Below are 27,474 nucleotides of genomic sequence, written 5' to 3'. Positions count from 1 at the left end.
AGCGCTTCCAAATTAAGAATGCACACACGGTAGAAGAGCTGAAACTGCCGAAGCAGACGCTGGCTTTTGAAGAAATTGCTAATCGGTTCAAGCATCTCCGCGACATACCAATAATGGACTATAAACATGGTGTTCCACGGATATCGAGACTAGGGTTGGACGACCCGATGGGCCCATAGCGGTCAAGTCAAAGTTGGGTTGGACGGTATACGGTCCGGTACGGAGTAACGATCCAAAAGAAGGTTTTATTGGTCATCATTCTTGTAGTAGCGCATCGCATCAAGAATTACATGACATCCTAAAAAAGTATTACGCCTTGGAAGAGGCAGGCGTTTCAGTAGCCTTAATTACGGAATCGGCCGCGGAGCGAAGAGCAAGAGAAATTTTGGACAGTACTACAGTAAGGATTGGCAACCGCTTTGAGACGGGCTTGTTGTGGAAGTTGGACCAGCCCACCTTTCCAGACAGCTATTCTATGGCATTGAGGCGAATGAAAGACCTTGAAAAGTGTCTTCTGAGAGATGAAGGTCTGTTCAACAAGGTACGAAGCACGATTGCTGAATATTTAACGAAAGGATACGCACACAAAGCAACGTTCCAAGAATTGCAAGAACACAAAGCTCCCAACGTGTGGTATCTGCCATTGAACATCGTGATCAACTCCAGGAAGCCGGATAAACTACGTTTGGAGTGGGACGCGGCAGCAGCGGTGGGTGGTGTCTCGTTAAATTCCCAATTACTTACGGGGCCAGACATGCTGACATCTCTTCCCTCTGTTATATGTCGTTTCCGTGAACGTGAAGTCGGGTTCGGAGGTGATATAAAAGAGATGTACCACCAAATACGTATCAGAAAGGAGGATCAGCAGGTTCAGCGGTTCTTGTTTCGAAACGACCCTTGCTCGCATCCGGAGGTATATGTAATGGACGTTGCTACATTCGGCTCAACCTGTTCCCCGTGTTCCGCTCAATTTATAAAAAATAAGAACGCAGACGAATTCTCCACACAGTATCCGGAGGCATCGAAGGCCATTGTGGATAACCACTATGTCGACGATTATTTTGACAGTACCGACACGGTGGGTGAAGCAATAAGACGGGCGAAAGAGGTACGTTATATTCATTCTCGTGGCGGTTTCGAAATCAAAAACTGGGTAGCGAGTTCTAGTGAAGCCAAACCAGAACAGCGAATACACTTTAACGAAGACAAGCATACGGGGACTGAAAGAGTTCTCGGAATTGTGTGGAATTCGGAAAGTGACGAGTTTTGTTTCACGACAAGGTTACGTAATGAGCTGATGTCCTTTATAACGGGTGAGAAATGGCCAACCAAAAGAGCAGTCCTGAGTTGTGTGATGAGTTTTTTCGACCCGCTAGGGCTGATAGCCCATTCACTATCTATGGAAAGATGCTCATACAGGATCTCTGGCGAACGGGCTGTGAATAGGATGAAGAGATAGATGAGGAATCAATAGCTAAGTGGAAAAATTGGATAGGACGGTTGCCGTAGATTGAACAAATTAGGATACCTCGCTATCATTTCGTGAAAGGGCAGGAGGCGGACTACAGTACTTTACAGCTGCACGTATTCGTCGATGCCAGCTCAAACGCATATGGGTGCGCAGCGTATTTCCGGATTTTGGTCGCTGGAAAACCGTATTGTTCTCTCGTGATGGCGAAGTCCAAGGTAGCTCCACTAAAGCAGCTGACGATTCCACGACTGGAGTTGCAAGGGGCGGTGCTGGGATCCAGGCTGTTAAACACCATTATCGAAACACATTCACTGCCGATAAAGCAACGGTACCTCTGGACGGATTCTAGAACTGTTCTTTCCTGGATTCACTCCGACCAGCGAAACTACAAGCAGTATGTTGCTTTTCGAATTGGAGAGATCCATTCTCTTACTAATCCGGACGAATGGCGCTGGTTACCAACAAAGCACAATGTAGCAGACGACGTGACTAAGTGGCAAGCGGGACGCCGATTCGAATCCGACTCACCATGGTTCCAGGGGACAAGCTTTCTAAATCATTTCGAAGAGCTATGGCCGCAGCAACCGCAAGTAGATCCAAACGTGTTGGAGGAAATTCGGGCAATAAATATGTTTCACGATGTCTCAGTTATGGAAGCAGTTATTGACCCCCTCAGATTCTCTAAGTGGAAGGTTCTGATTCGGACTGTAGCTTGCGTGTACCGTTTCATAACAAACTGTCGACGAAAGATAGTAAAGCTGAGTATTGAAGCTATTTCAGTACCAGAGAAGGTGAAAAAACTCGCAAAAGTAAAACATCCAGTTGTCTTAGTTCCACTAAAGCGTGAGGAGCATCAGAAGGCTGAATCCTATCTATGGCGAGTCGCACAAGCAGAAGTATACAAGGAGGAAGTGAAGATTCTACTAAAAAATCAACAACTTTCTAGCTCAGACCGTCATCGACTAGAGAAAGATAGTGAACTTTACGACAAATCTCCTTTCTTAGACGATAGCAACGTTATAAGAATGGAAGGAAGGACAAATAATGCTCAATTCATTCCGTTCGAGTTGCGTTGTCCAATTGTTATGCCGAAGGGACATCGCATTACTACGATGCTAGTGGAATATTTCCATCAAAAATGGGTCACGCGAACACTGAGACTGTTGTGAACGAGATGCGACAGCGATTCTGTATTAAGCATCTCAGAGCAAAGCTGAAGCGCGTAGTAAGACAGTGTGTACGGTGTAGGATCAGGAAGACTAACCCAGTGATCCCCAGAATGGCACCTCTTCCAGTTCAGAGTATTACTCCCTATAAGCGCCCGTTCAGTTACACAGGTATCGATTATTTCGGGCCGGTGCTTGTGACCGTAGGGCGTCGAACAGAAAAACGGTGGGTTGACCTCTTCACATGTTTAACAACGAGGGCAGTACATCTTGAGGTCGCCCATAGCCTGACGACTCAAGCATGCGTTATGGCGATAAGGCGGTTTGCCTGCCGGCGAGGAACTCCACTTGAATTTTTTTCAGACTACGGAACGAATTTCAAAGGTGCGAGTAAGGAGATTGTAAAACGTATTTCTGCAGATTGCGAAGAGGCGTTCACAGACGCTACAACTAGGTGGAACTTCAATCCACCCTCGGCACCCCATATGGGCGGGGCATGGGAACGATTGGTACGCTCGGTGAAGGCAGCCCTCAGCGAGCTAGATGATGGTCGGAAGTTGACGGATGAACTACTTCTTACCGTGTTGGCGGAAGCAGAAGATCTTGTCAACTCACGGCCGTTGACGTATCTCCCAGTGGAACTAGGAATGGAAGCAGCACTAACTCCAAATCATTTCCTGCGTTCATCTGTGACAGGAGATATCACGCAATCGGTGGCAAAACGCAACCAAGCAGAAGCGCTGCGGGACACATACAAGCGGTCCCAACATCTTGCGGACCTGATATGAAAGCGCTGGATATTAGAATACTTGCCGATATTGAACCAGCGAACTAAGTGGCACGATGAATCGGATTCGATTGAAGTAGGCGATGTGGTATACGTCGTGGATGAACACAACCGTAAAACATGGATTCGAGGTGTCGTTACTACTGTCTACAAGTCAACAGATGGCCGAATAAGACAGGCTGCTGTAAGAACTACAAAAGGAGAGTTGAAGCGACCGGTAGCTAAGCTGGCGGTGCTCGAAGTAAGAGATCGTAAATCTGGCTTCAAGGCGGAGCCAACACCAGTGTTACGGGGCAGGGCTATGTAAGCACCGCAGGGCACTTTGCGCATACCTGTTTGGTGCACTATCTTGATTCGAAATATCAGAGGTCGCTGGGAAGGGAGAAACGGAAAATCATAATTGTCAAAAGGGAGCATAGAAAGAGTTAGATGGTAAACAAAAAGTAAAAATTGATGAAAGTGGTTCAAAAGTTTTTCGGATTGAAATTATATTAACTAAAGCGTTTGAAGGCAGTTGAATTATAGTTGTATTTAGCGAACGATATGTTTAGATTATAAGTAAAACAGAGTTATAATATTTGGGTGAATCGGCTTACAACTATAACATTTTGTGCCCGATAGGTGAATTATATTTGCTGTACGAAGTCCGTGGTTTCTGAAACGATAAGTACAAAGACTCACCTCATGGTATCCCTGTACATTGCAGTTCGGTGCCTGTAAGTAAAAAATAAGAAAAGAATATAATTTAGAAAAACCCAATTTGATTAAATTTATACAGATTTCGGTGATTGAAGGAAAAGCTGAAAGCAGTTAGGATTAGAAAAAAGAGAAACTATTCATGTAAGCGAATTATTCTGAACTAAATGATTGAATATTTAATGATTAAATAATACTTGCAGTTTTAAACTGCGTGAATACGGCTGCTATAAAAAAGGTTTGTGATTAATCCGAACATCTACAATTCAAAAAAAAATTATTTACGTCCCTCTTCGGCTTTCGAGACGCTTAAATTGATACAAACAATTCCCTTCATGCATAAACAATACCGGGTGACATGGAAAATGTTTTGAGACCACTTTTCCAACTCACGTCGTCTTAAGCGGAACCTGAACAGACCAAAATTTGTAGAAGTAAACAGGCTGTGGCGAACAAAGTGGACGAGGTGGCTGTACAGAATGTGATGGCAGTAATTAAAAGACGTTCAACCGAAAGCTTAAGCTCAGCCGGAATGCTGGCTGGTTATAATTCGTATTCCGGCTCATTTACGGTTGAACTTTACTGAGTTCCGGTAACCATCTGATACCCTTCAGGAACCTCTGTTTAAGGGGCACGACTTCGATGCGGCGTAGCCGCATAACCGAGGCCTAGGAACCGAAGCGGGGCAAAGCCGCTGAGGATCCGCCGGGCGAGGTGGTCATCGACCCGCCGTCGGAAGCAAGCAAACCTGTGATCCACTCGTTTGCCCGGCTTACTCAAACATAGGGGCTATCCCAATTTAAGTCCGACTGAGCGGTAGCAAAATCGGACAACACGTGCAAAAGCAATGTGGCGTAGCCACATTGGGTGGTGGAAGCAAAATAAAATTGGCAACGCTAGCAAAATGTAAACATAAATGAACACTCCGGATGAACCTATCGTCAATTGACATTTCGACGAGTTTTGATTCGAGCCAATAATAGGGGCCCACGGAATTAACTTTGTTTACTTTCGACAACTTTTGATTCGAGCTAACAACATCCAACCCAAAAGGGTGAATGTTCTCAATGTTTTTACGTTTTGCGTTTACCCCCATTTCAAATGTTTGGCTAGTTAGACAAGTTCGCCTGATGATACAGTGCAAGTTGGTTCTATGGATGTCCAACCTCTGGCAGACAAAATTATTTGGTCGTGACAGCAGGAACGAAAACAAACGTCAAGTATAGTGTGTGTGAAATGTATGAAACTGATGATTGGCTGCATAACAAAGCAAAATATTCAATAATAAATATAAGTATTTTACCATATCGTAGTCCAATGCGTTTATCGCATATCCATTTAAAAAATTAGGCCTCCTTCGACAATTGATCTAGGCACGGAGTGTGGTGCTAGCACTGGCAATGTGGTATGCTGTTATCACTCGATTCCTTCGGCGTAGATTAGTTCTTGCGATTATATTCTGTCTTTCCCTGACATACTGCATGGTACGGCTGATCAGCAACGTGAGTATAGTGAATATTTGTAATTTATTAATCGAACGAGAACCTAGTGGATAAACCTTTTGTCAGGATAAGTAGGTGAATGTATTTAAAGGTGATTCACATTTCGGAATTGGAAAAGTTATTACTAAACTATCTGTTACTGTTGTGCTCCAAGTGCTACTTTGAACAATAATATTTTTCTCACCTTGCCAAAGATGTTTATATTTACATAGACACACGATATACTAACGTAGCCAATAGGTTATCGCGAGATAATAAATTCCAGTTACAAGAAAATCTAATAGTGGAATAGTCTAGATTTGCTTTGATAGTAACTTTGGCTGGCCCAACTCAAGAATATTGTTCTGCCATACAAAAATTCCACTATTATAAATTTGGTCTTCATACGTCGTGTGTTTGAGTTGAGTTCCAAAAAGAAATCCAGTTTATATGGGATCATAGTAATACCGGGTTCCTGAGAACTAATTTCAGATAGTAACGAATACCGGCAAATTGTATCATCAAGAAAAACGCCACTAAGTTTATTCCTCTTTTCAAATGTAAATAGATACTTTCTGAAACCACCCCTGTTGGTGTTTATAGACAATAACATTAATTTCGATGTCATTCCATATCATTTCAGAACGTTTCATTAAACCTCGATGGTGACCTTTTCCAACCAGGTCTGCAAAGAGAGAAACCAATCATATGGACTAACCCAATTCCCGAGGATCGTAACAGGTCGAACGACCTTTCTGTGACGTGTAGAAATTCTGTCCAAGGTAAAGCGCTTATTGTTGACGATCGAGGTTTTGTATGTATGAGATCTGAGCTACTCTGGACCGGGTGCTGTAATATAGAAGTTGAAAGCACCAAGCTGTTTCGTTGTGATACATGCCAAAATAGCGCTTGTTGTGCAATTTATGAATACTGTGTGTCCTGTTGCATGCATCCTAACAAGGTAAACTTATCCATATTATTACTTGGTGCTCAAATTTACTTCTTTTTTAACCACAGAAACCAATACTAGAGAAGGTACTCGCTAAAGCTAGTGGACGCCAGATCGCCGTTTATGCTACGGTTAACGATCAGTATGAACTCTGCCTGACTAAATGCCGGACGAACTCGCACTCCGTTCAAAACGAAAACAAGTACCGTGACCCAAAGTTGAAACATTGTTACGGTAAAACTGAAGAACAAATTGCGATTCATAACAATAAGAATAGTGACAGTGCTGCAGTAGATACCAACGACAGCAGCAATCCTTTATTAAATAATGCTTAAGCTGGTGAGTGATGGTGATAACGGGATGAGCGTTTGTGAATTGTGATAAGGAAAAAAAGTTTACAAATTAACTGTTTTCGTGTTTTGATTTAGTTTCGAAACATGAATAGTAGTTTTCGAAGACAATTGGACCATTTAAAATACAAAATGGGATCCGGATATAAATATCACCGATTGGACTCACGGTAAGTTAGCAAGCTGTTTGGCAAATTTCACAAACTTTTCTCGAGGTGCTGGTTTTGTTCAATTCCGTAATGTATAGTATTGTCTTTAAGATAAGCCCATGCCATGCGCTTTGATGTAAATGAAATCCCAACCCTGCCTTTCGAGTCAATAGTTATAGCTCCTGCTGTCCCTTTCAATCGCTCTGTCATAGTTCTGCAGGAGCTCTCTGTTGCTGTTTGTGCATCTTCACCTAAGAGCACTATTCTTTTGATAATATCATGTGCCAAACAATACTTCATTATAGTTTCACCGTGGCCGGTTGTTGAAACGCCTCCAACTGCATTATCTGCAAAGGTTCCGCCTCCGACTAGTGGCGTATCACCCACTCTGCCAGGTAACTTACCTGTAATTCCCCCCGTGGACGTCGCAACTGCAATATTACCCTTATTATCTATAGCCACGGCTCCCACCGTTCCAACTTCCCCTTTCTTATATTTGTTTTCTGAGTCAACGTCGGAGCGAGCAAATTCCACTTCACCTCGCAGTTGACCTTCCTTCCGTTCGTCTAAAGCCATACGGGCAAAATCTGTCACCAGCTGTCCAGAAGGATCTAATATCTCACATGTCACGGTTCCCAACGTTCCAGGTTCTCCTTTACTATATTTGTTTTCTGAACCAATTTCGGTGCGAGCATATTCCACTTCACCTCGCAGTTGACCTTCCTTCCATTCCTCCAAAGCCATACGGGCAAAATCTGTCACCAGCTGTCCAGGAGGATCTAATATCTCGATGCTCTAGTAAAAAAAAATCATTAATAAAATCTAAACTCTAACGCGACAGAATATACCTCTTGTTTTGCAAAACGCATAGCCCCATCACCGGCTAGAAAATTGTGTGGAGTTTTCATGACTCGTCTTGCCAAACTAATTGGGTGCTTGATATCTTTTACCAGTGAGACGCATCCCGCTTGTAAAGTTGTTCCGTTCATGATACTTGCTTCCAGTTCGACATTACCTTCTGATGTCAGTACTGACCCGTACCCCGCATTGAAGTACGGATCTAGCTCCATACTGCGGACTGCCTCTTCTACTGCATCCAAAACACAACCAGTTTCCTGGAGCTTTTTGTAACCAATCGTGGCAGCCAACCGTACGCCCAATAATTTACCCTCCACGCGTTCCGTGGGGATGTCTCCGGCACCTCCGTGAACTATAACTATCGGTTCGAACGACATTTTCAACAGTGTAAGTACTGAACACGTCTGCAGTAAGCAAGCTCTGTATGATTTTTGTCTCGAACCTCAGCTGTCGTTCAATATGCATTTTTTCATATGTAATCCTGACGGTCGTTATCGCTGAACATTTGTTTGCTTGTGTGCCATCACAAACAAACCGGTTATTTTTACTTTCGCTTGATAAAAGCATGAACTATGTGAAATGAAACGAAACGACAATAATTCGTAGTGTAGTGGTTCGTAGAAACTGAAGTCGTTTTTGCTTGAAGCGAAACTGAACTGAGTCAGGTTCTAATCGCTGTCAAAATATATGATCTGACAGGACAGCAGTTGGTGTTATTAATATTAATATTTGGTGTTTACAACCTGACTCAGTTTGGGATCAATCAAAAACGACATAAATCTGCAAGACGGCAATGTGTCATGCAACATGCTTGTGTACGAGATGATATCTGTTGTGTCAAAGTTCTAGTCTCTCTTGCGTGCAAAATTTCCACACGCAGAAAAAAAATCAGTAAGAATAAACAAATTTTGGTTTTAAATAACAATTTTTCCGTTTGATATAAACAAACAAGATTCAGGTTTGATTCAATTAACACTGTTGCTTAATATTACCAACAAATTCATTTGTTGGTTTTTCAATAGTGTCAACAAATATTTCGTTTGAAACAACAAAATCATGTTTAGTTTAACCTAACCAACAGGTTCGAAGAAATAAAAAAATCTTTAGTATTAGCCAAAGGAGAGAACAACTCAAATTTAGTTGAAATCAAACAAAGATTCTGTTGGTTTTTAACAGAGGGAACAGTTAGATCTAACAAATTTTATTTTGTTTCAACAAAATTATTTATAAATTTAATTTTTAATCAAATATTTAAAATGTAAACAGAAGTATTTGTTGACTTAAACCAAATACGTGCTTTTAAGAAACACTAATTTCAGTTTGAAACAGTCATTCATCAAGTTTGAAATTCAACTAAACGTTTTGTTGTTTCAAAATGGCCTGATTCTACTGAGTGCACAGTTAAAATAAGTTCTACGTTTACGTTTGACCGAATTCGCTTTCTATTTTTTTGAGACGATTATCCGCAGTCTGTTTCTCAACCCATTGTAACCCAGGGGTTTCAAAAAGTGAGCCAAATGCAGTGATATCTTCAATTCCACCAAAAAATGTATGAAAGATTATGGGAAAAACAAAATCACCGCTTAAAATGGTTTTGAGAATGAAAATATCTCGTGAAAAAAATTTCGTACGCTTAATAAAAACAACAAATTTTAAGTTGTTTGACATATTTCTTCGGATTTTCTGATAGACAACACTTCTTTTACACCTGTAGGAACGTTTTGTCAAATAATGGAATTATTAGCACGAATTCCAACAATAAAATTCAATTAAATGTATTGGTTACTTTTCAGCCGCCATTTGCCAACTATACACGGTTCAAAAATGTAAACAAAAGTATAAAAAATGGCAGTTTTCTTGTTTCATAATGAAATATGAGGTGTAATGATCCCATTAGTGCAATAATAAACCAGTTAGATGCCAAAATTCTGCAGTAAATACGCGTTAAACGATGGAAAGTACTGCGTATGAAATTTCATACGCTAGGATATAATGGGTTAAGGTAGGGGAACGGGGAGTTAGATGGATACGTGAGATTATCATCAATTCTATACACGTGCGAAAACAACTTGGTCTTATTCCAAATAAAATCCAGTAGGTATAGAAAGACTATAGATAACTCCGTACGCGTGACCGATCAGTTTTGTGGAAGTTTCCCAGGGATTTGCTTTTTGCCGCCAAATAATGTTCACCGTCGAAGCTTATTTCTAGTGCGAGGAGAACAGTTCACAACAAATCGTTAAAACATCGTTACACCCTCAAAACTTCACTTGGAATACACGCCGGTGGCATCACCGAACTTTTTGGCATTTCTCATATAGAAAGGGTTTTTGAGGCAGGAATTCAACGTCACGGTCAACGGGTTGTGCTACACCGAGGAAAAAAAACAATTGAAATCCATAAGAATCACTTATGACTTTGCGCCACAAGTATTACGTATAGAAATCATAAGTCTGCTTTATGATTTAGAGGGGAAGTAGGCCATCGAACCATTTACGAATTTCATAAGTCAGACTTATGAATTTATTAAGAAATTATTATGGCTTTTATAGATCGTACTTATATTAGTCATTGTGCCAAAATATGAAATTTAAACAGGAATTCTTATAATGTTCATAAATATATAATATGTACCTGGTTCAATACATAAATATTAACACAATTTTTATTTCATTTCACTCGACATACATTTTTTCGATAATAAGATTAAATTTACGTACATACATATTCGATGAAAAAACTTCAGTTAAAAAAATTCTGCTTGGAAGCCCGATAGTTCCAGGAGTGCTATGAATCGACTATGGCTGAGCTTCTATCATGTCACAGGATTGCCGAGGTGCTGCAAAATATACACAAAAGAATTTTGTGTTGAAGCAAAAGCAAAAAAACAAAAGCTTACCTTTATCCTCCACTTATTTGCAAACAAGCGCTAATTTGAAGCCAACTCCAAAAAAGTTGTTTTGAAGGATTTATTCACAATTTCAGAACAATCGGTTCTCTCTCCCATTCGGAAAACTAAATCGTCGTTTGCTCCAGGACTAAGTGCTGTACCCTCTGCTATACTGAAAAAATGTTCCGATATTTTAGCGATCCCACTGGCACTGGCACACCTGTTCAATATGTCACTTCAACAGCATAAATTTCCTAATGTATGGAAGTGTTCGGTGATGTTACCGGTGTTCAAAAAAGGTGACAAATCCAATATCGAACACTACCGTGGTATAACTTCATTGCGAGTCGAGTTGAAGGTTTTCGAATCGCTCATAAACGAGGCGCTGTTTTCAGCTTGCCGGCTCTACATTAGCACTTGTCAGCACGGTTTTTCCCCCAGTAGATCGGTTGAGGCGAACCTGGTCTCTTTCACAGAACAAATGTCCAAACAACTGCAGGTGGACACGATCTACACTGATCTTAAGGCTGCGTTTGACATTGTTAACCATGAAATACTATTAACGAAGCTTGCAAAACTTGGATGCACTGCCCGATTCTGCCGTTGGCTGCGATCATACCTTATTCACCGTGAAGCCGTTGTCCAAATTGGTGACAATGTATCTGAATCCTTTTCCAACCATTCTGGAGTTCCTCAAGGTAGTACGCTTGGTCCGTTACTGTTTACACTGTTCGTGAATGGGAAAATGTACTTTTGCATATACAATATTTAAAATAATCCATAAAGAATTGTAAAACGATCCATAAAAAAGTTGTCAACGTTCCAAAAAACAAAACTGAAAATCCATAAAACTGTGTGAATGATCCATAAAAAAGGGTGATTTGATCCATAAATTATGTAAAATTGAACCATAAAATGGTCTCAAAAGAGCACTAAAATAGTAATAAAAGAGCAATTAAAATGAACCAATGCCCCATAAAAATATTGGTAATGTTCCATAAAATGATGCATTTTGCGCCATAAATTAACTGACATTGATCCATAGAATATTAACAATGTACATTAAAACACGTCGATATGTTCCATAATATCGACAAAAATGTTCCACGGTATTACAAAATGGAGCAAAAAAATGTCAGAAAAAGTTCCATAAATTTGATGAAAATGTTTGCTAAATAATTTTTCTTGGTCCATAGAAGATGTAAAAATGAACATTAGAAATGATTCATATATCGAACGTTAAATTATGGTTCATAGATATTTACAGCGAAGCGACATTTTACCGACATCTTCGACTTCGTCATTAGTTCTGCATAGTTTGTTGTCACTTTAGGTTAATTATGTATAGTTTAGTCATAGTTATAGTTCATTAAGACTCAGTGTCAGTTGGACTGAAATTGTTTAAATACAAATACAAATACAAATCTACTGTATCTAAAGTGTCTGATTTTTCAGCAGATATGTGTCTTCGGCAATGTTGTTCTGGTGATCAAAGCCTACGAGGTGGTATGAAAAATAGTTTGATATTCTGCTACTACGTGGCGCTAGTGGCCATACCATTTTTGGCCTACTGTATCTCGAATTCGAGATAAATACCTACGACGCGAAACACTGAATAGTTTGGAACTCTGCCACTAGGTAGCGCTAGTGAGCATGCATATTCATGATTTCTGAATCTCAATATTGCGACTATTTAGAAGTATGATAGTATAATTCATGTCATAAGTGAGCTATACTATTTTCGAATCAAATCAGTACGTTGAAGAAATTGAAGACACAATTGTGCTTGTTTAGCATTTTTCTGTACTTAGGAAGGTTGTGTCATTATTTCTGTGCATCTTATAAGCAGCCGCTTTTCCCTTGGTGATATTCACCATTTTTGGTTTTAGTTCGAAGAAAAAATAGATCAATGACCTTCCAGGAAACTGAGATACAGTGGGTCGAAAAAATTACATGCTCAAGTTCACTAGCGCCTCCTAGTGGAAGAATCCCATATTATTCGATGTACAACCTTGAAGGTTTTAATCTCGTGAGCAACTTTTCCGAATGCACTCGCTAAAAAAATCAGGAATTTGAGATACAGGAGATACAGGTTGAACAACTGACAAGCTCGCTAGCGCCGCATAACGGTAGTTTTCTGAAGCAGTCGTTATACAACCTCATATGTAGGTTTTGATCTGCTTAGCAACTTCGTCGAAAATCTAGATATTGAGATATAGTAAGCTGAAAAAAAAACTCACTGGCGTCACCTAGCTGCAGAATTTTTATTTTATCTACCACTGACTAGCTCTTGATTTTCTGAACAAGTTTGCCGAAGGGAGTAACCCTCCACATGATCGAGATCACGAAATATATTGAACAGAATATTGTTTGGTCAAACTTCCCACATCGCGCGTTCTATTGGTCTGGTTTCATCAACCAATTTCAGATTGTTTTGTTGCACTTGAGGTATATCAGTGCACAAAAAAGAATGTATCTTGTCTAAAACATGATTTCTGAGGAATACATAGGAATACATGCAACTAAATGATGACGAAAAATCCCAAAGTGTTGTACAAAGTACAACAGCGCGAGTGCTCGGGGGTTAATGTCATTACTGAGGAGTAATGTCACTTTTAATGATCGTTTACGGCGAGTAATGATAAAATTGCCATACAATGATGAGGGGAAGTCGAAACGCACCCATGACTATGTTGCTTAGCTAGTTGCTAGTAATCCCAAGAATGCTACTTCAAACAAAAATTGGGCGGGATTGAGCTGGATACAAAAATATCTTCTTCTTTTCTTATAAGTTCTTTTAGAAAATAGGTTGTTTATCTTGCTTCGGGTTTAAGTGATATAAATGATACAGTAAATTAATCTGTAGGATATGCGGAGAAAAAGGTAGAATAAATATATTTTAGTGCACTAAAGCTAAGTGAGCTATGGGTAAAAATCAACAATTGAGATTATTTTTCAAAAATAGCGCTTTATATCAAAATCTTTGAGGCCTGTATTGTTATTACCTTCGGAAGAGTTGCTCAAAATAGTAGTGCCTGAAACTTCTTCGAGAACACCATTCTTCTATGATGCTTCATTAAAAAGTTAGGTAGAGCGCAACTACAGGCCTAGATATTAAGCATCAATTTTGCCGAAGACATTATGCTGCTGAAACGTAACCACGACGAGTTTTTAATTTATTCCACTTTTTTTCAATTTCCGACCATTGTGCGGTGGCCGAGTGTGTACGCGATGATCGCGGAGCATCGATTCCACGCCATTTCCAACAGCTTGGTTTGTCGTATGCAATAACTTGACAGATTTTACGGAAGCATCCTGGTAATCGTGCCATGTTAACAGACTGGTAGATTTAACATTTGGTTCCAACAGGACAGCGCCACGTGTCACACACGTAATGTTGCCTAGTTGAAATAGTTAGAAAAAAAACCATAGTAGTGATGCCAGGCCATTTTTCTTAAAATCCGTGCGCAGCCTATGTACAAATCTGTGCCAATCTGTGTTAAGGAAATCGTACAAATTTGTCTCAAAACAAGAAATGACGACCTTTTTTAGTTTTTGCTCAAGGCAAAAGTTGGGCGCGAGGTCGAAAATAAAGAAATCGGTGCCAGTCTGTGCATTATAACAGAAATAGAAAACTATGAAAATCTGTGCAGTTTTAAAAATATGCGCATAGCATTGAAAATCTATGAAACACAGATTAATCTGTGTACCTGGCATCCCTGATCCATAGTGAATGTTTTTTTGTGGCCTGTATCCTGTTACCTCGTGTGTGCACTGCTTAAAAATTAACTTTTCTTAGAACTGTTCAAGACCCACACCGTAATTATGAGTGTATTCCACCCTTTTTTTGATTTTAGATTTTAGGCTTACAAATTCAGTGATTCATGATTTTTCATTCCGTCTCGAACAATTGCTTTTAGGTTAGAATTTAGTTCTGTAAGGGTTCATTAAAGTATAGGTTCAAGTTAGACTTAATTAATTGTAATTTTACCTCACCCAAACTGTCGTAGAAAAGAAGTATATCAAAAAAACTTGATCATAAAAAATATTTTTTAAAGGCTCATTGCTGTAGAATTGCTAGGGTGACAGGTATGATTGGCCTCCACTACTTTCACCGTAGTTATGTAGGAAGGGCTGCCAGTTCCAACAAAAAGCTTCTTCGGAGTAACTGGCGGTGGTCAGTTATTTTCGCCCGCGTCCCCTATCACCTATTTGTACAAGCCGATACATATACAATGTCATCTTTGAAAATGAGCCTCTTTAGATATGTAATTTATTTTTTCCGATCTTATTTTATTGTAAATAACTTAGTAATCATAATTTTCTTATATTCAGAATTGTACATATTTTGATGTATGTGTTTTTAAACGTTCTTTGATTTGATGGCATTGTAAAAGACCACGCGTCCGCGAAGTGATACCAATCAAGCTGACATTTTTTTGGACTGAGCAAACTAATTTCTTTGTTTTGTTTGTTTTGTGTTGATTTGACCTACTGCGTGGTAATAACGCAGGGTCTTCGGTCAATTATATTAATAGTTCTCATTGTATTGAATACTTTCATATAGTTTGGAAAAGTACATGCGCTATATTATTGATTAATTGAAAAATACATACGCTATATCATGTTAACCATATTTCTTCATGAGTATAAAAATATTATAGCTTGATTATTGATGTACAAGGTGACAAGACCAGGAGTCTCTTTTATATTTCTTACATTTGCTGCATCTTCTGGGCACACAGTTGTTTTAAATTAAATTAGTTTCTTTTCGTTCTTATTGACTCGCATCTTGTTCTAGTAATTAGCGCAAAACCCAAGCGCAATGCTTCGATTGTATATTCGACATACAAAATTCGTCGAGACAGTAAAGGAAATCACTTTTCTTATTTGTATTGTTTTTGGAATGTCGTGGTAGGTTGATAGATGCCAAATTTTTCCAAAAACTAGTTATTATCTATTTTTAGTTTATAGGGCATAATAACAGCAATAGAACAATAAATAAATAGTTTTGACTAAGATTTGACCACAGTTACTCCTCTATGCTGCGCCGCCATTGGCATTTCAAAGTACAGAACTCTCGAAACATGCACAATTTCTGTGTCTAGTGTAGTACACACTTAATTTTTTCTGCCAAATCTCAGCATTTTTGGCCTCGTTTGCCGTAATCTCAACAGCTGAGATCTCAAATAAAACAGTTCTCTTTGCTTATATCTCAGTAAAAGTGGCATTTGATAGCCGAGACTCGAAAAATATTTCATCGAAAATCAATAAACAATTGGGTCATTAAATGAGAAAAAAAATCTTTTTTTATTACATACAACGATAAAGATGATTTTCGTGATTACAACAATATTTTTTTTTCAACTCAGGGAACGTAGAAATAAAATTTAAATTTAATATAAAAAAATATGTTGACAGTCTTGATTTGACACTATCAGAAGCATTTGACATATCGAATTTCACGACAAATGATGCCCTGTCAGAAAAAATAAATATATGTTTTCCCGCAGGGTTATTTTGATTTGACATAAACACCATGCAATGCATATATTTTTTTTCATTTTAGGTGCTGTCTTGATAGGCCAGACGTAAATAACCGCAGTTTTCCTATGTATGGTTATCTATGTTTACATAAGATTTATTTTAAAAAACAATAAAAGGTTTTTACGTATTACAAGATATTTTTTTTAATAATGTTATATTATGTACATTGGACCTAAAATTTATCGAATGGAACGGAAAACTATATATAGCTTAATGACCCAATTCGCTGAGATATCAGTTTCCAGATTTGTATTTTTGACTATACGGCTGTTCATAAATTACCGAGGGTGTAGCAGAAGCGATGGGAGATATCCCACTCACTAAAACACTGGTCTGTGATTTGGTATAGATCAGCGGTTCTCAACCTTTCTCATATCACGAACCCCTTAGAAATCACTCTGGGTTGTAGCGGACCCCCACGCAAAACATCGATTTTGTATGTTACATTGAGTATTATTTTTAGTCTGTTTGGAAACAAGACTTGAAATTTCAATATCCACTCGGTAAATATATTTTTCTTCGCGGACCCCCAGCAACGACTTCACGGCTCCCTAGGGGTCCGCGGACGCCAAGTTGAGAATCACTGGTATAGATGATAAAAGAACACATTCCCTTGACAACGTCGCCTTGAAGCTCGTTGTGTACATGGAGTACTTCAAAGATCTTAGCCACATGACAAAATTTTAAAGTGGTAAATTTATTGACGTGATAGGATAGAACCAAGTTAAATTAATTCCACATTACCAGAGAATTAATAGATAAATATACTAGATAGGAAAGCATATTAATAATAAAAGTATATAATTGCAATTTCCATTAATTATGTTTCTTTTTCCTTCAATTCGAGCTAGTTCTGCAAAAAATAGGATTTATATTACCTCATGGCCATACAAAACATCTAAATGTAGTGATCCAACAGTTCTAATTGTCTAAAAAACTACCAGTGACACCAAAGGCGCTACCTGGTGACGAATGGATATGGCAAAGGACACCCGAAGAAGCGGATAAAAGTCCTTGATCTTTTACACAACCGAGTTTTACGGTATGATATCGAATGAGCAGTACTGATGCTAGTATATTTGACTGCGACACTGTTCCCAAACCGATAAAGGATGGGCAACAACATTTACTGGCTTTCGATTATGTTGTTGTGGTTAGCTGTCCTTTGAAAAGTTTCAAAAAGCCTGATAATGCATCTGACTCGGTTAGTACCTTACTTTTTTATCAAAAACAACAACGATGTTGGAATAGGGAGAACAAAATCCATAGTGAATATTTGTTGTGGCCTGTGTCCTGTCGCCTCGGGTGCGAACAGCATAACTGACAAGAGTAACCCAATTAAGTTCAGCCGGAAATGAGCCAGAATTCTGGCTGCTTTTTTTCTAACTAGAATCGGTTGTGTCTCTGGAGCCGGAATACGAACTAGAACCAGCCAGCATTCCGGCTCATTTTCCGGCTGGACTTAACTGGGTCAAATGTAGTGTTTTTGGATCTGTTAGATGCAATGTAATGATTTGGGTTGTACTTGGAATTCCTGGAGTTGGTAGCTTGTATAATTCGATGGTGGTAAAGAAATAGTTGATGTAAAATCGACGCTTCCTTATCTTCTCCGGTTTTCAGATTTAAACCCACCAAGTTTTCGTGAGACTATGTGGAGCATTTATGGGACTATTTCGAGAAAAATTCTGGAGCACGCAATTACTAGCAAGAATCACCTAAAACAGTCATCATGCAAGAATAGGAGAAAAATCCGCCAGAGAAAACTTCCGAACTGATTAAGAACAAAATGTTATGTGCCCTTGTTGCGAAGGGTGGTTTTACACGATACTGATGTCAGTGTTTCGGATTTTTTGGCGTCTGTTTTATGTGTTTTTCCACAAAGTTTCCTTGCAGTATTAGGTTTTTTACTGGCACAGTTAACCTCACTTTTCTTGACAGTTCGCTTGTACTGTTTATATGGACTTAGAAAAATTTGTGGACGACTAGATTCGCTCGAAGAAAATCGTAAAGAATTTTTCTAAGTCCATGTAAACAGTACAAGCGAACTACAGAGAACAGACGTCCATCTTCAGCATTCAACTTGTGTAAAATCTCTAACGGTTTCGAAGGTAGTTGGGATATCCAAACCAGGTGCGCTACCGTCGTCATGAATTCCAGCTCAAATGCATCAATCATTAGAGTCGGAATCGGTTGTTTTCTTTGAGCAAGATTCCATACTGAAACCATTCAGGATTTGGAACCGGTTCCAGAATGGATTTGACGGATAGTTGGGATAGGTTGGTGTGGCGGCGATAGTGTTTATCGTATATTAATTCAAATGTTTACACACGTTTTTTTAAATATTTTTGTTCGATCATGGATGTCTGTTCTCTGTGAGCGAACTGTCAAAAATGAACACTCAGTTCATTTGTGACGTCAGCGTAAAGTATTCAATATTAAATACTTTGCGGTGACGCCCCAAATGAACTCGAGTGTTCATTTTTGTCAGTTTTCTTGTATTGTATACATGAACTAAGAAAAATTCTTTGCGTTTTGCTTCGAGCGAATCTAGTCGTCCACATTTTCTAAGTCCATATAAACAGTACTAGTGAGCTGCCAAGAAAAGTGAGGTGAATTGTGTCAGTAAATAACCTAATAGAGAACCGAAATTGCATAAATATGCAGTGTTTGTTTTGTACACAGAGGCCAAAAGATCAAAAAAAGATAAATTTTGAATTCATGTTCGAAAAATTCGGGCGTTTTGCTAGCATCTGTTTCATAAGCCATTCCCTTACTTGCAAGTTCTGAGATTCTTACAGGAAGCCTTTCCGATCACCCAGGCCAATGCCTCCAGTTGAACCACTTTCATAATAGAAACAAATAATACCTATTTTTCTAACCGCGCATTTCAATTTGGTTCTGAAAACAAAAAAAGTATGTAAGGATGGATTGTCACTATTGAAGAAAAAGTATGATTCTTTGAACTTCATTGTTACTATCTGTTACTAGAATTTGCATAAGACAACTAGTACAAGTCATCCGCGATTTCACTCAACATTTGTTCAGCAGACAGCACCTCTTCAATATGTTCCCCCTTTCTGACGCCATATGCAACAATATTATCACGTTGATAAGCCCAAGACATGTGTTCTGAATTGAATACAATGCCGATGTTACCCTCCTTGTCCAGAGCAACGATACCCGCAGTTCCCTTCAATCCTGCTGACATCGCGTCGAGTGCGTCTTCAGCGGCTTTATTAATGCCATTGCCTAGATACTCCATACGCTTGATGATATCTAATGCAAGAACCACTTTCATGATGGTATCCCCATCTCCAGTAACAGAAATGCCAGCTACACGATTATCTGCGTAAGTTCCTGATCCAATTATTGGAGTGTCTCCCACCCGACCTGGATGTTTCCCAGTGATTCCTCCAGTAGAAGTTGCCGCTGCAATATTGCCTTTCTTATCTATTGCTACCGCTCCAACAGTGCCGCCCTCGCCGATGCTAAACTGTCCATTATTTTTCAACCACTCCTCCAAAGCATCTTTCGCTCGTTGTGTTACCAGCTGACCCGAAGGAGAAAGGATTTCTATTCCCTGGTCGAAATAAAAGGCGATAAGTCCTGCGACAAATAGATTTCAACAATCAATCGTACCTCTGACAGTGCGAATTTCACCATTCCTTGTCCAACCAAAAAATTGTGTCTAGACTTTTCCATGACACGCCGAGCCAGTGAAATAGGGTGCAAAATATCTTGAACCCCGGCAACACAACCGGCTTTCAACGTGCTGCCATCCATTATACTTGCATCCATTTCGACAACCCCCTCATAGTTCAGTACTGATCCGAAGCCAGCATTAAAATTGCTGTCACTCTCCATGATTCGGACAGCCTCCTCGACGGCATCCAACACTGACCCATTATTCATCAGAACTTGATAGCCAACACGCGCCGCCAGCTTCGATCCTCGATATTTACCAGGAATTCTATCCTCACTTATCGTTCCTGCTCCGCCATGCACCAACACTATCGGTTGAATGTCGGCGTCGATAGCCTGTTAGGACGGAACTACTTCGTTTAATCACGTTTCAAAAACTTCCCCACCTTGACACTCGTAAGTACTCACGTGATTGCAAATATGCAACAAAATGACAAATGCTACTATCCACTGCATTTGCTTTCGCTCTACCGCCTCCAACTGTAATCAATGAAAGACTAATAGCCATACTAAGACACTTTAACCATAAGACTGCTCGATAATGATTACAACCACAATTGAATTTAAAGATCTTTTAGCTAGACAACCGATCTAAATTCCGCGTCGCAATACAATTCAACAAATGTCAAGATAGCGCACACCTTTTATAAATGACCGCATTATCTTGCATTCATATGTTTTATTACCGACAACTCACGACGTCTGATAAGCAATAATGACCAGTGTGGATTACACGCGTGACGTCGTTTTGTCCTAATATAAAATTTATTGTCATTGAGTCTTGGGCCTTTTATCACCATGTTCGCATTGTCACCTTCCATTTTTTACCTGTTAACTAGAACAGCGTTTGAACAGTTTCGAGGGAACAAAGCAAAGATATTGATATTGATGCCAAGTTACATACAATTTATCGACTGCACGACGAAATTGCAAATTACTATGAAATTGCACAAGTCATGTCTGGTGATGCCATATGGGATAACGCACGAGGAATGGGTTAAAATAGGCAAATTACCATATACCTCCGCTAATGTTTGTAGATGAAATAATATCGATAAAATGTTGCTTATACTCAAACACTTCATGAAAAGTAGTTGGTATAGTGACGCGATCATTGCAAACACTTGAATTATTTTTCGAGTCTTTCCTGTCATGTTTTTGAAGTGAATGATCTTGACAATTATCCACGTAATTGAGCGAAGGTATTGGTCAAGTGTATTCTGATAATTACTGGTTTTTTTTTAAATCAGATTAATATTCCATGCTTTATTCGGATGACTGATAACAAATAAGTCCAATGTCTCTCACATTTACGGTGAAATAACTAACTGCATTTAATTCGCTCTTCCAAATAACTTTAGTGTTCTTATCGCCGTAAGTACTTTCTAAGTGCCTTGCTTGTTTTACTGGTTAGCGCCATTTAGAATTTAGGTCACTGATTTGATTTTTTTCAAATCATAATTAGGTTCTCGTGCTCTATGAACATCACGCGAAAATGCGTGATCCTCTATCAATCTAGAAAGTTTAGTAGCGATTTGGAACTTTGTAATACGACGCAAACGATCTGTTGTTGACAAATAGATGTGCGATTTGATTTGTGACAAAAACAACCTCCACGCTGCTTTCACTGATTAGCAAGGCAATGACGATAACAACTGTCTACATTGTGATCAGGAGACCAAGAATAGCATTTATTTATAAACATAACAATTGCTTGGACCATTTCTTTTAACTAGTATGTTGCTGGCTGGCAGACGACCAGTAGGGTGAAACAAAAATCAGATTCCAGTTCCGAGAAACTTTTTGGGTTTCATTTGGGCTCTAGAACAACAGTGCAAAATCTGCGCTGGATTGGAGGATAGGATTGGTGTTAGTAGGTAGGGAAATGAACCAGGATATATCTTGCTGGATATTGTGATTTAGCTAAGTACTCACGCGCTTTGTCGTTTCATTTTAGATCAAAGTTTTCAGGTGTGCTACATGCAGTAGAAATATGAATGCCGTTCGAATAGGCATTTTAATAATGTTCCGCGGGGCGTTACAAAAAAGGATGCAATAGAGGTATCTATTCATCTACTGATAATATGATCATAGTAATATGTACGAAAGTCGCTCGTAATCAATTTCCGAGAATTCGAAACGAGCAATTTGAACTTAGAGCAGCGGGCCATCGGGAGTATTGCTTGTTATTAACACTCCAATGATCATTTCCAAAGTTTGCAGTACCAAGCAAGCGCACAAAAAGTATAAAAGATATCTCAGATGAATGTTAAGAAATTCACTGCGAAATATTGACAAGTTGGCATCTCTACTCTCCCTATCAGACACGTTTCTGTGACGTTTCCATAATTGGGTTAAATATCAAATTGCAAACGACACGTTTATTATGCGTAATAAACATAATAAACACAACAACAATGGTTCTTGATCACCATTGGTGGCCCAGAAGAAGAATGGATAGAAGAAGAGCAATACTGGTAAAGACCGACGGTTAAAACTCGAAAGAGTGAAGCAGAGTACTGCACTGGATGATTTTGAAGAAAGGACCAGGAGTGCGATTTTAAGAAGTTTTGGCTTCCGATTGTCTGGCAGAGTGAAATTCTGAGGTGTTGAAATGTTCACCACTGTTCTGGAAAGCAAAAGTACTACAAAGCTAGTGTCAGACCTGCATGAGAGCTCAAGAAGTCACTTTTAGAGGTATTCGTCAATGTAGATTTGTCGGTAGACGGTCCAGATTTAATGAAAAAAACTTGCTTATTTTTTCCCATCTACGGATCGCTTGTCACGCAAAAAAAAATCTGTTTTGTGCAATTCAACAGCTTCAGCTTATGCAATTTCAATAAATCTCCTACATAAAAGTTTATTGTTTAAATACGGTTTTTAAACCAAAGCTTTGAAAGTTATACCTTGGTGTGGAAGAGCCGGTATATTAATATATGCTGTTATTTAGTGTAATTAGTTTTCATCCTTTACGGCTATTGTATAACCGCCAGAAGAAACCTAAAACGTGGGTACACAATTGGGAATAGTGAATCAGAAAAGTTGACTATATGTCAGTGATTCACTCAAAACAATGGATAAATGCTATGATGCAAAACCTTAAGGTCCGTCCAGGTTAAGTCTTCGGTACGGAGCAATACCTTGACCTAGGAACTCATAGCTTGTTGTTAGTCGCCTCTTACGACATGAAAGCAGGTTCCCAGTGATTTTATTCTTGGCTGAAACAGAGCAAATAATAAATTAGCCCGCCAGACACCACACGCTCCACTATGCTATATTTCCACCTAAAGAGAAAAATTTGAGTGAAAACCAATTTTTCTTCAATAAGGAAAAGATTGGACAAAACCGCATTTGTGTGTAAAGGGCACACAACCTATAACTAAAATGGTTATAGAATTTGCGTTTCGACTTCATCTCATCAGAATTCGACACTAACTTAATGACAGGACTAAGCTAGCGCAGGAGTGCAAAAAAGACTTATTTTCGAGCTCAACTAACGACGACTACATCCAGTGCTATTACAGCAATAACCATCACCACCAATGGGAAGACAGGAATGATAAAAGATGGATTCACGAACGTAATTCGAAGAGGGCATAAAAGACATTAACAATTTTCAAGCCGCAGTGATGATAGTTCATCACTGTAAATGATAGCCATTTTTTGGGTGAAGATAGCGTAGTTCGTAGATCGATTGCCTTGTACGCAGCTCACCTGGGTTCGATTCCCAACCCCACACATAGGGTTAGAGGTTTTTCTAAAGAGATTTCTTTAACCCGACAAAGAGGCGAATGACCATAAGATTAAAACTTCAATAATCAAAATTAAAAAATGGCCATTTTTAAAAAAATACGTACGGTTCACCGTTTGGTGGGGTTTTGAACTTGTAGTTAAGATTTGACAGTTCGAACGCTATTTTCTCTCTAATAATTAAATTTAACCGAGAGAGCGACCCAATTCACAGGTTAATATTTGGATAACTTAGTTATGGAATTTGCGTTTCTTCTTCGTCTCACCAGGATGCGACACTAACTTAGTGACAGGACTAAGCTAGAGCCGGATTGACGCTAAACAAGAAAATCAGTTCTGTTAAAGCTGATGAGAAATAATGAAATCGAAACTTGGTTTGGCTTAGCTAGCTAATGCAATATGCACTATGTTGTATTTTTAGTGGAGAAAAAATTAGGTAGAAACTATTTTTATCCTCGTGAAGAGCACAAAACCTATATTTTGTTGCTTATTACATTAAGTATGATAGTCGTAGCCTCAAAACGTAAATATCCACATCATGAAATAACCCAAAAAAAAGCTTGACACAAAATTTTGTCGTTTCCACTTTTCTGCCTTCAATTTCTGTTAAAAATACTTGACAATCTCTATTAAGAACACATTTTTTTCATCTTTCATTTTGTATCATGGGCGAGAATTCTGTCAAATTTACCCGTGCTCCAGAGCAGAGTTATTTTACAAATAACTTTCGACGTGTCAGATTTTAACCTAAAAATAAAAATTTCGCTAAATGGCTCACAGTTTAATTCGACATTGTTTTGATTTTGTCCACTCAATTTTAGGTAGTTTTTCGTATGATGTATGCGTAGTTTCATGGCAGTTCTATAACATATCTGTGGTAAGAGGGCAAAATGTCCCATTTCTATTGGCGATTCTACGTAGTAACCGCTCACAGATAGCGCTGGAAGCAAAGCGTTGCTGATTTCATTTTCTTGTCATAGTGGATATATTTTCTGTAAACATTGGTAAGAAAATAACTTTTAAATATTATAGAACCTCTTAATTTGTTGATATTGCTAACCAAAACGAAGAAAAACTATCATTTTATAAGATGGTGAATAAACATCTTACGAAAAAGGTGCAAACCATTGTAATTTCTGATATTATCCACAGAGCCACATGTGAGTGATTCCAAAATGTTACTTGTGGAGCACCGCAGCCGCATCATACGTGTGTTACATAAAAAATGAGAATGATTTAATACCTTTCTGTAATTAAATTAAAGAGCGTAAATCTTTTCTCTCCAAGAGAATTGCTCTCTGGACTGTCTAGAAATGGGTGGCGTGTTTCTTTTCAGTTCAGTTCAATCGAAGATGGCGTCGAAACAGCGAGCACTCCGCGAGCGTGTTGTACGGTTTTATGAAACGCATGGTCATCGTGGAAAAAAGTTTAAGGTAGATCCCTTTCGAAACGAAAACGTGTCCGTAAACACAGTTTACCGGATCTTGGCATCCCTGAGCGTGGAGCGAAAGCAAGAAGGAAGCGTTGAAAAAGTTGTACAACAACACGGACGGAACGAGTTTGCGTGACGCCGCACAGTGGGACGAAATCAAAAAAGCTGGACATTGATATTTGCGACGAAACTATTGGTTATAGCACTTTGAAGTCTTCGTAAAAAACCTCTTTATTTTATGAGTAGTTTAATGTAATGTTGGAAAAGTTTTATTTAAAGGGGTACATACGCAGATAAAAAAAATAACTTTGCAAGTTGTTGCCGAATTTGAGTCATGTATGGAAAGATTGTAGACGAAATGATTTTATGAAACTTTGTTGAAGTAGCAAAATCGCTATCTGTTAAGCGAAAAAAGTTATTGGGTGAAATGGTCGGGATACCCTCTTAAAAAGCGTTTTTACTGTAACTTTTTATTTGATTTTTTTACAGTTTTTCAATCTTCTACAAAGTTGTAGATGCTTTCAAAAGACACCGTTTTGTAAAATAGACCAACTCGCTATCTCTTCGTTTTAAGGATTTGTGCCTGTTTTTTTGCTGTTTTGGGCTTACTTTGAGGGGCTACGGTTTGTAGATTAGCAGCTAAATTTATTTATTTGTCGTTAAGCAGGAAATGCCCTATTGATACATATATAAATCACAGGGCGATCTAAAGGGATCCTTCGAATAATATAGGGTAAAATAGCCTAGCGTTTCAATAAATTATTTGTATTATGAAGTATTAAAAAGAAACCATTATGCGAAATTAATAAACATTTGAAATATTATAGTTCATTCCATATATTCCAACATTCAAAGATAATTTTTTTCGTTATTATCATACTCATAAGTGTCATTGTCAGTGTCATTGGGTGAACAAGGTATTTCGTTACTTAGAATACTCGGTTGTATTCATTTGTATTGTATTGATTTCATACAGCATCTTACCAGGGTGAGAAGATGAGATATTTATGGAAAGCGTTTTTATAATCACTACAATACCACGATTACATTTCGAGGAAATGTATAAGCCAAATGGTTTTGGTAGAAATTTCGAAAAAAGCAAATAAAACTAAATTTATAACCTATTTTATTCGTATTTGGGCACCGGTAATGTTTTTCCGTGAATCAAATTAGGTTTTTATGAGAAGCTACGACTTCAGTGGCGGATCCAGGGGGAGGGTCCTGGGGGTTCGGATCCCCCGAAATTTTTTAGCTTCTTGAGAAATTTTAAAATAGTTTCTATTTTAAATTCGTTCTAAATTCAAAATCATTCCAAACCAGATTCAACCACCAAAACTGATTTTAATTAACATTTGAATGAAATGAACATTTAAAAATCGAAATTTTTTTCTGGATCCGCTCCTTATTTGTGGATGTAAAAAACAAACTCCATTACATTGGCAGTTCATGAGCTGAATCATATGTGTGGCATAACCTAGTTGCGGCAAATCGTTAAGACCCCAGAATTATTTGAAATAATTTCATGAAATCCACGTACTAAGTTAGTTTGATATTTATAATATTCCGCAAAACAACAATATACGTAAAAGTTTCAAAAGAGCCATTTCGATGTAAGTTTCCACTATTTTTAATCATCGATTGGGAAGAGTCGAATTTGGTAGAACTATTTCGAGCAACTTATTAGAACATATAAATTCATATCTAAGTTTTTGAAATGGTTCGAAACTATGTGTGCGTGTAGAATTATTCATGTCAGTGGCGTAGTAAGAAAAATTTCGGGGGGGATATGAATATATTTTGAATATATATGAACAAATTTTCAAAAACATTCTGAGCAAGAAAAAGATGTACAAAAACCAACAACCCGACCCGCTAATACAACTAATCTTGCACGGAACCTGATTCCTCCCCGCCATGCCTTACGGCATTACTCCGGGAAGAGATTTTTTTGTGCACAGCACACACTCCTATCCAACTAGTTCTTTCAGTAGGGTTACAACACCCATCGTCGATACACTACTAGTTTTCGACCATCCACACAACGTGGCAATTTCGGTATAGTAGTAGGAAACCTAGCTGGGGGTCTATTAGTGCTCTTCCCCTACGAGGACAATCTGGGCGGTAAACTTCAGACTGTCTAATTTACTGAGCCCTTCAGTTCCTTTGTGCCATTTAGTACCACTTCCTCGTTGAGCTTCCGACTGGTTCGCGAACAACTCAGTTTAGTCCCCGACGATGGATCTAGC

General features: G+C 38.7%; 5 protein-coding genes and 1 long non-coding RNA gene across 7 annotated transcripts in view; 3 read left to right on the top strand and 3 right to left on the bottom strand.

The window, feature by feature from the left end:
- The first annotated feature begins 490 nt into the window (after positions 1 to 490).
- LOC131675997 (uncharacterized) lies at positions 491 to 2,640 on the top strand. The gene is made up of 2 exons (XM_058955121.1): positions 491 to 1,313; positions 1,550 to 2,640. The coding sequence occupies exons 1-2, from the start codon at positions 491 to 493 to the stop codon at positions 2,638 to 2,640; spliced, it is 1,914 nt and encodes a 637-aa protein (XP_058811104.1).
- Positions 2,641 to 3,976: 1,336 nt separating this feature from the next.
- Positions 3,977 to 5,993, bottom strand: LOC131676577 (uncharacterized). Of its 2 annotated transcripts, none has more exons than XR_009303206.1 (3): positions 5,807 to 5,993; positions 5,424 to 5,665; positions 3,977 to 4,138 (listed from the first exon to the last, which is right to left on the bottom strand). It is a non-coding gene; the product is annotated as an uncharacterized LOC131676577 (long non-coding RNA). The 2 variants fall into 2 exon arrangements; XR_009303207.1 differs by lacking the exon at positions 5,807 to 5,993 and adding an exon at positions 5,723 to 5,788.
- On the top strand, positions 5,483 to 7,070 carry LOC131676565 (SREBP regulating gene protein). Its single transcript, XM_058955686.1, has 3 exons — positions 5,483 to 5,622; positions 6,245 to 6,562; positions 6,619 to 7,070. The coding sequence occupies exons 1-3, from the start codon at positions 5,521 to 5,523 to the stop codon at positions 6,883 to 6,885; spliced, it is 687 nt and encodes a 228-aa protein (XP_058811669.1). The 5' UTR covers positions 5,483 to 5,520; the 3' UTR covers positions 6,886 to 7,070.
- The window catches only part of LOC131676571 (glutathione hydrolase 1 proenzyme-like), a 74,237-nt gene continuing 53,696 nt past the window's right edge, over positions 6,934 to 27,474 (top strand). The window contains exon 1 of the mRNA XM_058955700.1: positions 6,934 to 7,070. Within this exon, the coding sequence (XP_058811683.1) occupies positions 6,988 to 7,070 (83 nt within the window). The 5' untranslated portion in view covers positions 6,934 to 6,987. The remainder of the gene's footprint in view (positions 7,071 to 27,474) is intronic.
- On the bottom strand, positions 6,958 to 8,515 carry LOC131676554 (probable isoaspartyl peptidase/L-asparaginase GA20639). The gene is made up of 2 exons (XM_058955658.1): positions 7,898 to 8,515; positions 6,958 to 7,844 (listed from the first exon to the last, which is right to left on the bottom strand). Exons 1-2 carry the CDS (start codon positions 8,282 to 8,284, stop codon positions 7,098 to 7,100), a joined length of 1,134 nt encoding a protein of 377 aa, XP_058811641.1. The 5' UTR covers positions 8,285 to 8,515; the 3' UTR covers positions 6,958 to 7,097.
- LOC131676558 (probable isoaspartyl peptidase/L-asparaginase GA20639) lies at positions 19,299 to 20,655 on the bottom strand. Its single transcript, XM_058955674.1, has 3 exons — positions 20,455 to 20,655; positions 19,984 to 20,382; positions 19,299 to 19,924 (listed from the first exon to the last, which is right to left on the bottom strand). The coding sequence occupies exons 1-3, from the start codon at positions 20,500 to 20,502 to the stop codon at positions 19,349 to 19,351; spliced, it is 1,023 nt and encodes a 340-aa protein (XP_058811657.1). The 5' UTR covers positions 20,503 to 20,655; the 3' UTR covers positions 19,299 to 19,348.

Source organism: Topomyia yanbarensis, chromosome 1 (genome assembly GCF_030247195.1).
Source record: "Topomyia yanbarensis strain Yona2022 chromosome 1, ASM3024719v1, whole genome shotgun sequence".
NCBI classification, from domain to species: Eukaryota; Metazoa; Arthropoda; class Insecta; order Diptera; family Culicidae; genus Topomyia; species Topomyia yanbarensis.
This window is presented reverse-complemented; position numbering and strand designations above follow the sequence as displayed.